Genomic DNA, 11,140 nt, shown 5'->3' with positions numbered 1-11,140 from the left:
AGCTGTTACCAAGGTGAACACGTATCTGGTCAAAGTGACTTAAGAAAATAGTTGTTGTTATCCATCTGAAATCAGGCAACAAGTTCCTGCAGACCAGGTTCTGTTACAAGCATCATGGATCAGTTCAGTGTAACCTACCCTCTGGAATATTCTGACATTTTATGTCTGGGAATAATTTAACTTTGCTAGAACTCAGAGGAAAATAGACCTGTAGTATAACTTCCTGGGGAGTCCATTAGAGGAGATACTACACACAATGCTATGTGGTCACTCACTCTAGCCTGAAAGCATTTTTTTTTTACTTGAAAGTGAATTATGCAAAAGTACAGAAGCTTTTTTTATGCCTGAACTGTTACTCAAAGGAGTCGCTGCTGCTGCACCTTAAACCTGTACCCTATTTTTCTTCAAATTGTCATACGATTTAACTTAAGGTCTTTCAAAAAGACAGATCTTTCAGTTTTAACAGCAGCAATGGAGCTCAGCTAGCTAGCAGTTAAGATCAACAATGTCTAGGAAGCTTGTGATACTGAAAGTGACTGCTATGGGACCGCCATCATGTTACAGAAAGAGATGGCAAATGTTTGCCACTTAATTTCAAACTGAAGAAATGGAGACCCAGAAGAGAGAAGATAAAACATTTTGATTTACATAATCCCTTAATATAGGGGCTTAAAAATGTAGGCAAGCTGCATGGCAGCATTTCACGGGCTTGGTGTGTATTGGAAGGAACAATGCAATTGGGAGCAGAACACTACGAGGCAGCTACGATCTGCTTTATCGCCCTACCTTTCTTGATGCAACTGGAAGAAAAGGTGTTGCTTCTTACGGAACCCACAATATGAAAGTCTTATGCAGTTGTTGTGTACAATTTTAAAGAAAATAAAGAGCCCTTGAAGTCACTGGAGTAAGTAGTAAGAGATCTGAAATTAATCAGTGAATGGTGAGGTTTCTTGAACTGGCAGGAGAAATGCCCTCTGTTGGTACTTGCAGTGAGCAAAAGCAGCCTCTCTCTTCCAGCTGAAGAAAAATGGCTGAGGTCCCCCCAAGGGTTAGCATGCATCACAGTCACAATGCCCTGCAATAAAACCTGGCTCTCATTGACGGTACCATAGTAATTTATTTATATTCCTTTAAAAAAGAAAGGAAATCCAAATCTCTGATGGCTACAGACAAGTCAGTGCCATAAATGTTTGTACCGCAGAACAGAAGCTCTGTCTTGGACAGGTTGCATAGTTAGCAGCACTTCCTCCACATTGTTTGCAGGGTGTTACGTACTGAGGTGATTATGATCCAGCCAATCTGTACCTATAAAGACTTTTTAAGAATTTGTTGTACTTACATTTTACCAGTGCCATTACTGGTCCATACGGTTATGGTTATAGCCTTAAGACAACACTACTTGAAAAAGAGCAGGTTATTCACAGTTCACTGAATGGGGAAAAATAAAAAAGGAAATGTAACTGTCGTCAGAGGGAACAAATTGCACTGATGGGACTTGCTGCAGTTTCTCTGCTTGTATCCTTGGTACTCGCTAAACATCTCGAACCATTTTGGTGGAGCATTACGCAGTAGCTGTATTCAAACCCTTGTTTTCACCTCCAGCATCCTGCTGCTGAAGGCAGGTGGTGTTTTATCACCCCTGCAGAGGGGAAACTATTTAAAGAAGGGATTGCCTCGAGCAATCTCAACAGCCAAATATAGGGTGCAAGAGATTGGTTTTTTCCCCCCCCCCCCCCCCAACAGAAGGCCTATGGAATAATTATTAAAAGGCAAATGTTTGTACACCTTGAATGTAGAGTAGTACATTCACACAGATCTTCCTGTAGAGGACCACAAAGCCCAGCACAGGAGCACCATCCTTACACAAAACTGCCTGAGTCCCCCGACTGGTCCCTGTTAAGCATTTTACAGAATACTGCACGTTTGGCTACAGATAAGGAAAAAAAAAAGAACAACCCCACAACCTGTATGGGCTTACCAGATCAAATCAAACAGACGAAACAAAATGTTCACCTTTCTGTGGGTTTTTCTTAGGTCCCCTGCCCCCAGCCAGGCCCATTCCAAGAGCTGTACATCCTGTGTGGTTACCTTAGAACCAAGAGACTGCATCTGGTTGCTTCCAAAGACAGCATGGTTAAAAATAAATCAGTTGCATCTGTTGGAATGGATGTCCTAAATAACTGACTCCATTTTCTTCAGCAAAAGCACTTGAGCTATATGGATTAGCTCATGCAAATGAATCCAGGATGAGGTTTAAGACTTTCTTCACAAGCCACAGCAACTGCCAGAGGTGCTTAGGCAGACAATTCCCTGCAGATTTTGCTGTGGCCTGAAATCTTCTTTCCAGGTACCTCTAACACAAGCATCGCAGAGTTTTCAGCTCAGGAAATGCTACATATGCTGCTGGATTTTTGGTCCTTTTGCACTCGTCGATTCTGAAGGTCCCTTGTAATCCGCCTCTTTATTCCGATTAAGTAGAGTTCTCTGTCAAACTGCCCTGCAGCAAGTGGAATACTACAGTATTCCAGAACATAAACACAAGCAATTAGATCGGGGCACAAATATACTCTTGTTTGCCCAACACTGCTCAACTAATTTGTACAAAAAAGTCCAGAATTATTATTTTTTTTAATTTTGTTGAGGCATTCAGATATTGCTGCTGTGGGAGAAGATGTGCAAAACACAGTTCTACCACAGCAACAAGTTAGTGTTCTTCACAATAAATTTAAACGAATAACATATTGGTCACAAAAGGCAAATGTACATTCAATTTAAGCATGAAAATGCCTGCATTCATAAGAGATATAGATGGAGGGCATTGTTTACATCTCTAAAACAAAAGCAATACTCGGTCATAATGCTAAACTAGCTTATTGTTAACCTGGTGTACTCACTAGTAGGGTTCATGCACAACAACAGTTCTGTGCTGCACAGGCCAGAAGGAAATCCTAGCAGCCCAACCTCTGCAATACTGCTATTTAATGGATATTTAATATCCATAAACAAACAAAAAATCCAATTCTAATTGCACTGCTGATCAAGTGCTCTGCCAAATCACCATTCTCCAGATACTTGGCTTTTGAAATTCTCGAGCATGCTACTCACAGAAAAGTGGCAAACTCAGTTTCTGTGACTTCACTAAATTTAAGCACTGTTCCTGCTCTGCCCACTGACATTCTGTATTGGGTAAAAACCCCAAACATGCTACAGGGAGCTACAGGGGATTAACTATTTCAGGAACAACCCCGAGTCCCTGAAAGTCCCTGTGGGGACAAACAAAAGCAGCATATCCTCGGGTCACTGCAGCCACGTGCAGTCACACAGAACAGCATAAGCAGGTACTTACTTGTCTCTGCCAGGCCTCACTTTCACGCGGAACAACGCAAACACAGGCCGATGGTCCGAAGTTTTGATCACAGGACACGATGAGTACTTGACAGCATGGATGTCATCTCTATACCGACTGCGGAACACTACTCGATCCTGGGAGAGAGAGAGGAAACTGACGGTAACTCCCTTTGCACATCTGCACTGAAGAGAGGCACTGGTTCAAGAGAGACAAACGCATTCCTTTGTCATGCTCCACTTAGTGAAATTTGTGTCTTGGACAGGAATACAGTCGTGAAAAATGTATGCCTGACCCCAACAGCACTCATGCCCAGTTCTGAGCACGGGGGAGAACACACTGTAACGGGACGTGAGGCAGGAATAAGTAACATTAGCAGCCTGTGCCAAACTCTCATGCATTCAACAACCCTTTCCTCCAAACCACTTCCACGTGCCCTGTTTCCCTTGCAACAAATGCCAGCATGGCCGCGTTTCACGCAGACCAACTGCTGCAGGGAGCATATCCAAGGCAGCTTGTTACTGCATGTGAGAATCCTCTCTGGAGGCAGGCAAGAGCCTGAGCAGCCCCTCCAAGCACGCTGCTCTGGAATAATCTCTTACCGTGTAGGAAGGAGTCCTTTGTTTGGAGGTGGTGTCGTAGCTGTCTTTTCCTATGTCAAACTTGTAGGAGGGACGGAAACGAATGTCAGCCTCTTGGAATCCTTTGAAAATAGAGCCTGTATGGGAGGGGGAGAACAGCATGAACAACAAACTTCTTCCCAACAACCTGGCACGCTTCTGCACTTCTTTGACACTGTTGAACTAATGCTGGCTAGCAACTGCAGGCATGTAAATTTGTGACTATAGAAACCTGGGCCTGGGCTCTGGAAAGGTAGGAGGTTCCAAGTTCTTACACAGTGAGGACGAAGAGCTCATCTGTTGCTATTTAGACAAACAACACTTGGTGTATGCACTTCCCCTTCCCCTGTAAGCTCCCAGTGCTTTGCATACGCTGCCTTGTCAAATCTAAATGCCCCAGGTGCTGTGAGAGAATGATGTCCAGCTTACAAAGGCGTCGGGATGAAACAAAGCAGTAAGTAGCCTGGGAGATTACACAAGGTGCATAGCAAAATGCAGAATTCCCCTTAATAGGCTGCCACTGGATTTGACAACTGCTGAGTTCTCTTTTCAGAGATCCTAACAACAAAAAGAAGTGAAGGTCTTTAGGAAATGGGAAGTTGGCTGTAATTATTTCTGTGTGTAGGAATCTTTGTTCCTGGAGACTGGGGAGAAAAGAGTTGTTGCTCACCTCTACTCATTTCACTAGTAAGCTGATCATATGCCAGTAGTTTGGACACGCCTGTTTCTGGGTTTTGGTTCAAGATGGAGTCCACAGTTTCACGATCCTTATTTAGTCGGAAATTGAAGTCACCAAACCAGAACACTTCATCAAACCGAGTTGTGACATCACCTGCAGGTTCAAGGCAGAAGCGTCAGTATAAAGGTGAACGCTCTAAAAAGTTCCAAAACCAGAAAAAAATCCCCCCCAAAATCCCTGAATCTCACTTTTAGTTTTTAAGGAAATTAGGGTATCCGATATAGCTACGTGGTCACTGAAATTAAACTCTTAATTCATTAGAAATGGGAACTGCATGATGCGTAGTTAACCGAGTACTGCTGGGTATGTTCAAGGAACAGACATAATTTTTTTCTTGCTTATTAGCAAGAGATACAATACTTGAGCATGTTTTCTGCCTGCGACCATCACATTAACAACACGGTATTAAGAAACAATAATGGAATAGGGCAAACAATATGTTGACCTGTATATATGCAAACTGAAATAACGTTCTTTCTCTAAGTTTGGAAATAAAGTCGATTTCTACTAGTTCCAGAAAACACTAGCAAAGTGAAACGCGGATTTATCAAGATAACAGCAACATTATGTTACTGCTTTTCTGAGAAAAAACCATCACATTAAAATGCCTTTTGAATGTTCTCCTCCCCTCCACCTTTTCTCTCAAATATCCCAAAAGATTATGCTCCAGCTCAAATTGAAAAAAATCATGGGAACAAACCATCCTCACACAAAAAGACGTGGTCTTTTTTTTTTATCTACTGTCTCAAATAAGCAATCCCATTCTCTCTTCCTCTAGGCGCTGCCCTTCACTCTACACTAACTCTGTTCATTTGGGCTCATACACCAGAATGTTTTCACACTTACTGGAACTCGATCGATATGGATTTGTGTCCGGAACATTCTTGGGAAGTGTAAGTGCTTGAATGGTTTTATTGTAGTCCAGCTTCCTCTCATTCACCTTACTGTCTCCAGCTGAAAAACCAAAAGCCCACTACTGGCAACGATGCATCGTTTTCATTTAATTACCATACCTGATTATAACAGCAGCAGCTTCCAATGCCGATCAGATGTTCCACACATAAAATGGAACACTGACCCAGGCTCACACAGACTTTTAACAGCAGAAAGCGTGGAAAAGGGAATACAAATTAACAGAGTTCATTTTTTTTCTAAGCAGTTCCTTTTCAAGTTTGCTACCAAAAAATCCCCTCTCCTTTACTGTTTTCAGCTCAGCAGCCCCAGCCTTTAACTTTGTCTGTCTGGTTCCTCTATCCCCCTGCAGCTTTTTAACTTTTGTATATCAACCCCCCTCCGCCCTCGGTCAGGACACTTCTACCAAGACTGTAAGCATCTCACATGTGAAGTGGGAGGTAATGAAGAGAAAGGAGGTCCCAAAAAACGTGAAGCAGATTCCCAGAGCTCCCTTGGTTTTGATCTGAGATACGATTCGAGTTGTCACCGTGGCATATTCCACTTCTGGAAGGAGAAAGAGAAGCTGCTGTTAGAGAGAAGCCTCCAATGACAGTGAACAGGAAAGTCAGGAGAGGGACAGCCCTGGAGAAAAGGCCAAGACACCTGATGGCAGCAGTCCTTTCACCTCCCTATTCTCCAGCTCATACTGGACCACACACCTGAGCAGAACCAGATCAGGTCCCTTCGAATGAAGACTGACATGTAGAGCACTCCGTGCGCAGCTGAGTAGAGCATGACATAGTGGGGGCCTAGCGTCTCCTGGAGGCGGATCTCCCACTCTCTTCTGCAGGAAAGAACAACAGCTGGATCACAAGGACAGTACAAGAGACAATAACCAGGAAAGAAAATCAGCATTTTGAGAACAGTGTAATCCCTCTCGCGAAGAAAGGCAAGCAAGCGTAAGCAAAACCTCCCCTGCCAAAGCAATGCAGCCGGTCAGCCTAATTTGTAACCGCATAAGCCATGTGGCTGGGTCTGCATGTTGGTGAGTTGGCACTTCCAAATCTGAGGAAAACCAAGTCCCACCAGAAAGACATCCTAAAAAAGCAGGGTCTGAGACGAGGCTTCAACCTGCTTTTGTATGGCTTGTCAATCTCGAGACGGTCTAGAAAATTTGGAGCAACGTACTAGCAATTAGCAGGAGGTTGCTAACGCTCACAGTCAGCCAGTGAGCTGGCTTAGAGCCAGCCTAGATCTATGGAAAGAAGCCCACTGAACACGAGTTTTTTTATTAGCTGCCCTGGAAACGGGGCCAAGTTCTATATTTACAGATTTTTGTGCCATTTTCCTCTAAAACCCATTTTCCCTGGTACTCATGCAATAAAGTTCACAGATTAAATGGGTGGTTTATGGAGAATATGATTGAGATATTTCCAGAATAATTCGAAACCAAGTTACTAGTTAACAAGAAAATGGGATGGCTCGTTACATTGTTTTTGCTACCTGTCTGGACAGCCTTCCTGAACTCCGATGACATACATGTCCTGGGCATAGTCAGGATCTGTTGGTAACAAGAAGTCATCCAGATTCACTGGAAGTTCCTGTTATTAAAAAAATAAATAAATTACACAAAGATTTACTACAAAAGTAGAAGGAAAGCCCAGGCAAAGCTACAAATTCCACAGTATATGCAAACAACTCGGGCTTCAAAAACAGGTAAAGTGCTAATACTGAGAGTATTCCTTCCCAAAGGCAGACTTCAACTGCTGTCAGTCCAGCAGAAACCAACACTCCACAGTTCAGCCACGTGGTCTGATGCTGTGACATTTCTAATTTCCCGTAATGCATATTTTTTTTTTTATTTTTTTATTTTTTACCAGCGGAGCTGCCACAAAATGCCAGAGGAGCACCTGGAAGATCACTGTTCTCATACCCAATATCTGAGGAACCCTATTACAACAACTCACTAAGCTGAACAGGCACGAGAGAGCCCTGAAGTTTGGTAAAGACACTGAATTCAGGTTGATTAGGAAAACATAGCCATGAAAAGAAAAAAATACCACACCGGTCCTTATAATAAATATGGGGCAACTCTACCACTGCCAGGACTTACGTGCACATACCTTCTGACCCTGCATGTTCCAGGTAGCCACAAAAATTCCAATATTCCGATCAGGGAAATACCTGCTAAGCTCTTCTGCTCCCAGTAAGGCACCGTTTGCCAGAAGGCTGCCTTCCAAATAGCTTCTGTAAACACAAGACCCATTAAAAAGCATCTCAGAAAACAGTGTGACAGCTGGAATAATGATTTGTAAGGCTTGAATCTCAAGCATATACATTTAGCTCAAGAAAACAGAGTTTAGTCTTTACATGCTGTTTGCTTAAAGTTCATTAGAACATTTGCAGTCTTCAGAAACTCCTAGTTAAGTGCAATTGACTTTGCAGGGAAATGCAAGACAGCCCAAGCCCTGGTTATTCCCTTGGCATGGCGCAAGACCCAAAGCAGATGCAACATGCCTCCAGGTCACCAGTTCGGAGGGCACTTCAGCCACGTGCCAAGCCTTATGCTCTGCACACATCTCAGTACTCATCAACCAGAGACAACTCGTACAGAGAGCTCGTGGATCATGCACAAGAGAGCAAAACTACTGTCACTGTCATGTTCTGGCACCAAGTTGCTCCTAATCAAGGATTCACACTCACATTCTTCCTTGACAAATTACGTGATTTATTGAGTCTGAGGCCATGTTCCACACAGACAGCCCTGCCCCACGCTGCCTGCCTCTCCAGGCACCACGCTGCTCACAAAAACAAGGGGTATTGGCAAAAGGAGAGCAGGTTAAATAAGCGTTTTTAATCTTCCTTAAGCTCCACGAGTAGCGATGACAGCACGGTGTTAGGGAACGCTGTGCAACCCGCTGGCCTGCACAACTCCTCACCTGACTCCAACAGCTTTTCAGAAGGGAGTGCAAGGAAACCCCGGACAAACACGTAGCAATCTGTGCGGAATCACATTTTTCCTAAAGAGATTCCTGGAAAACCCAGGGCAGAGGAGCTCCTGCGATACACTGAAGCAGTTTACAGCAGATGATTTGTTCTTGCCAGAAGCCAAACAAATCTCAGCACCTGCAGAGCACAGTCACCTCACAGGACTGTGGCAGGCACGTGTGGGCAACTACCACTGACAGTTTCAAGCTAAAATATTTGCGTGGAGGGATTTTTTTCCTGCCTTAATTAAAAGTTAATTAATTTTCCATTCAATCCCAATGTATTTTTTGTAGATTACTATATATATATATATATATACATATGCACATATATATTCCCAAGTGTTGGTGTGCACAGCTACTGTTCCCTAGCGTTTAAAACAGCTTGCTTAAATACAAGAAAGTTGACAGCAAACCTAACTTTTGCTTATGAAAAACGGCCTCAAGGAGAAAACATACGGTATCTGTACTAATCTTTTCATCTTCAAACTGTTGCCACTCCCACAGCAAGGTAAACAACCCAGAACTCCTGTGATTTACCGATCAGTTCCCTGCCCCTGAGCAGCAGGATTCTGCGTGGCAGCCGGCACCCACCCACAAACAGCAAACTTTGCCACGAGAAGCTGGGCAACATACCTGCTCCGGACATCCTTGGAACGAATGGGGGTGAGCAGGCTGAACGTGGATTTCATGGAGTCTGTGGAGCAATTATCGTAGACCATCCCATTGCCGTGTAGCCTGGTGTCGCTCAAGCTGCTGCTCACCCTCCCAAACTTGTGCTGAGAATAATGTCGATAATCCATAAAATCTGAGTCAATCCTATTAGCTGTCCTCAGCGTGTGAGAGGCCACATTGAGCTCCACGGGTGGCAGAGGTCGAGCTGGCATTATTTGGGACAGCCGGGGTTTGCTGCCTGCAAACGCTTTCCCACGCAGAAGCCCACCAAAGGCACTGGAGATCTCGGAGGCTCGTTTCCCCAGGTCAGAAGTGCTTCCCCTGCTTTTCCCCATGGGACTGCCTTCTGAGGCATCTGGTGAACTGTGCAAGGAATTGGGTTCGCAACACTGGCTGCAGGGGGTTGCTCTACCCCTGATGGGAGGGCTGAGGGACGCTTCCTGCAGAGAACCATTTGAGGAGCTCGTCTCATTGGGATCTGTCAGACTTTCCTGGCTAGTTCTAAACCGCCTCCACCTCCTCCAGTTTTTCTCATCCAGAGATGCAGCACGCTCCAGTCGGGGTTTCCTCGGAGGCCTTGGGGTGACTGATTTGATTTTCATATTAGCTTTGAGTTCATCCGGTAGAAGCTTTAAGGTTTCATTTAAAGAGGTGTCTACACGTAGAGGATCTTCAAAGGTAAGCACGCCATTGCCACTGGCCTCCTTCTTCGCTGCTTTGCCAGCTTTTTTAGCCTGCAGGTCCTGCACTGCTCCACCTCCGGTGCTCTGAGTAACACATGCCCCTGAGTGCTGGGAAAATCCATTTAGAGTACTCATTCTCCTCCTGCGTGCCAGCTACGGACACTGCTCCATACGTGAAGTTCCTCACAGCATACCTCTCTTTCCCTTGGCTTAATCTGTAGGTTCACGGAGCTTTAACCAAGCCAGAAAGGCATGGGGCTTGAAGACAGTTCGGTCTTTAGTTGAGAATGAAGGGAAGGTGTACGTGCAGGCAGATGCATCGTCTGCAAAATTTCAAGAGGTGGAATACCTGAATTTCCCCAAGAGAAACATGTGAAAATTAAAATTTACTTAGCTGCAAACGGTAGTCCATAATCAGAAAGCAAGCTCCTCACAGGTCTTCATTCTAGAACGTTTCAAACCTTATGACAACCCTGTTGTCATAAATCAATGTTATTTTCATTTTTACAAGAGCAGAACAATGAACTAACCTCCTAGGTGATGCAGGCATCGCAGCTACCAACACGTTTCTTTAAGAAAAGGTTGTGTAAAGCGTTAGCATGAAAGCAACTTGGAGCTGCCCCTCAATCCCGGGTTGCTGTTTTACGGCCGCAGGACAGCCCTGCTGTAGTGAGTCACGGTACACCCAGCCTCCGGGCTGCCCACAGCACTCGCAGCCAGAGGCCAGGAAATTTCCAGCGATCTCAGCCTCCACCGCGATCCCACGGCACCGCTGCCACCTCCTCTGGTTTTGCTCCAACCCCTGCTGCTGAAACCTGAAGGTATCTGCCCGGCGGCTTTAGGGACGCAGAAGCAGGGTGGAAGGCAGGCTCCTCGCTGGGAAGGGCTGCATCCCGCCCTTATGCACACCGAACTTCACACCTGCATGGCTCCACAACAACCCACCTCAACGCACGACCCCGTTAAAGCACGCCAGCACGCGATTTCACACACAGCGTCAGGCTCCCAGCCCTCTGCAGGGACCGCGGGGGGAGGGCTCCCAGCCCTCTGCCGGCTCCTCTCCGCTACCCTCCCACCGCCCGCTGCCCCCGGGGGCCCGGCTCGGCGCCGCCACCGCCCCGCGCTCACCGTTGAGGGGCCGCCGCCGCCTCACGGGGCCGGCCGCCCCCTGCCGCCGGCCGCCCCCCGCCGCCGGC

The 11,140-nt window shown here is 45.6% G+C and overlaps 1 protein-coding gene across 1 annotated transcript; it reads right to left on the bottom strand.

Moving 5' to 3' along the window:
- Positions 1-1,097: 1,097 nt before the first annotated feature.
- On the bottom strand, positions 1,098-11,117 carry INPP5E (inositol polyphosphate-5-phosphatase E). The gene is made up of 11 exons (XM_035341784.1): positions 11,073-11,117; positions 9,223-10,293; positions 7,723-7,846; positions 7,103-7,200; positions 6,319-6,443; positions 6,044-6,163; positions 5,552-5,659; positions 4,637-4,798; positions 3,949-4,064; positions 3,347-3,483; positions 1,098-2,514 (listed from the first exon to the last, which is right to left on the bottom strand). Exons 2-11 carry the CDS (start codon positions 10,077-10,079, stop codon positions 2,382-2,384), a joined length of 1,980 nt encoding a protein of 659 aa, XP_035197675.1. The 5' UTR covers positions 10,080-10,293; positions 11,073-11,117; the 3' UTR covers positions 1,098-2,381.
- Positions 11,118-11,140: the final 23 nt, after the last annotated feature.

This window comes from Oxyura jamaicensis, chromosome 17 (assembly GCF_011077185.1).
Source record: "Oxyura jamaicensis isolate SHBP4307 breed ruddy duck chromosome 17, BPBGC_Ojam_1.0, whole genome shotgun sequence".
NCBI lineage: Eukaryota > Metazoa > Chordata > Aves > Anseriformes > Anatidae > Oxyura > Oxyura jamaicensis.
This window is presented reverse-complemented; position numbering and strand designations above follow the sequence as displayed.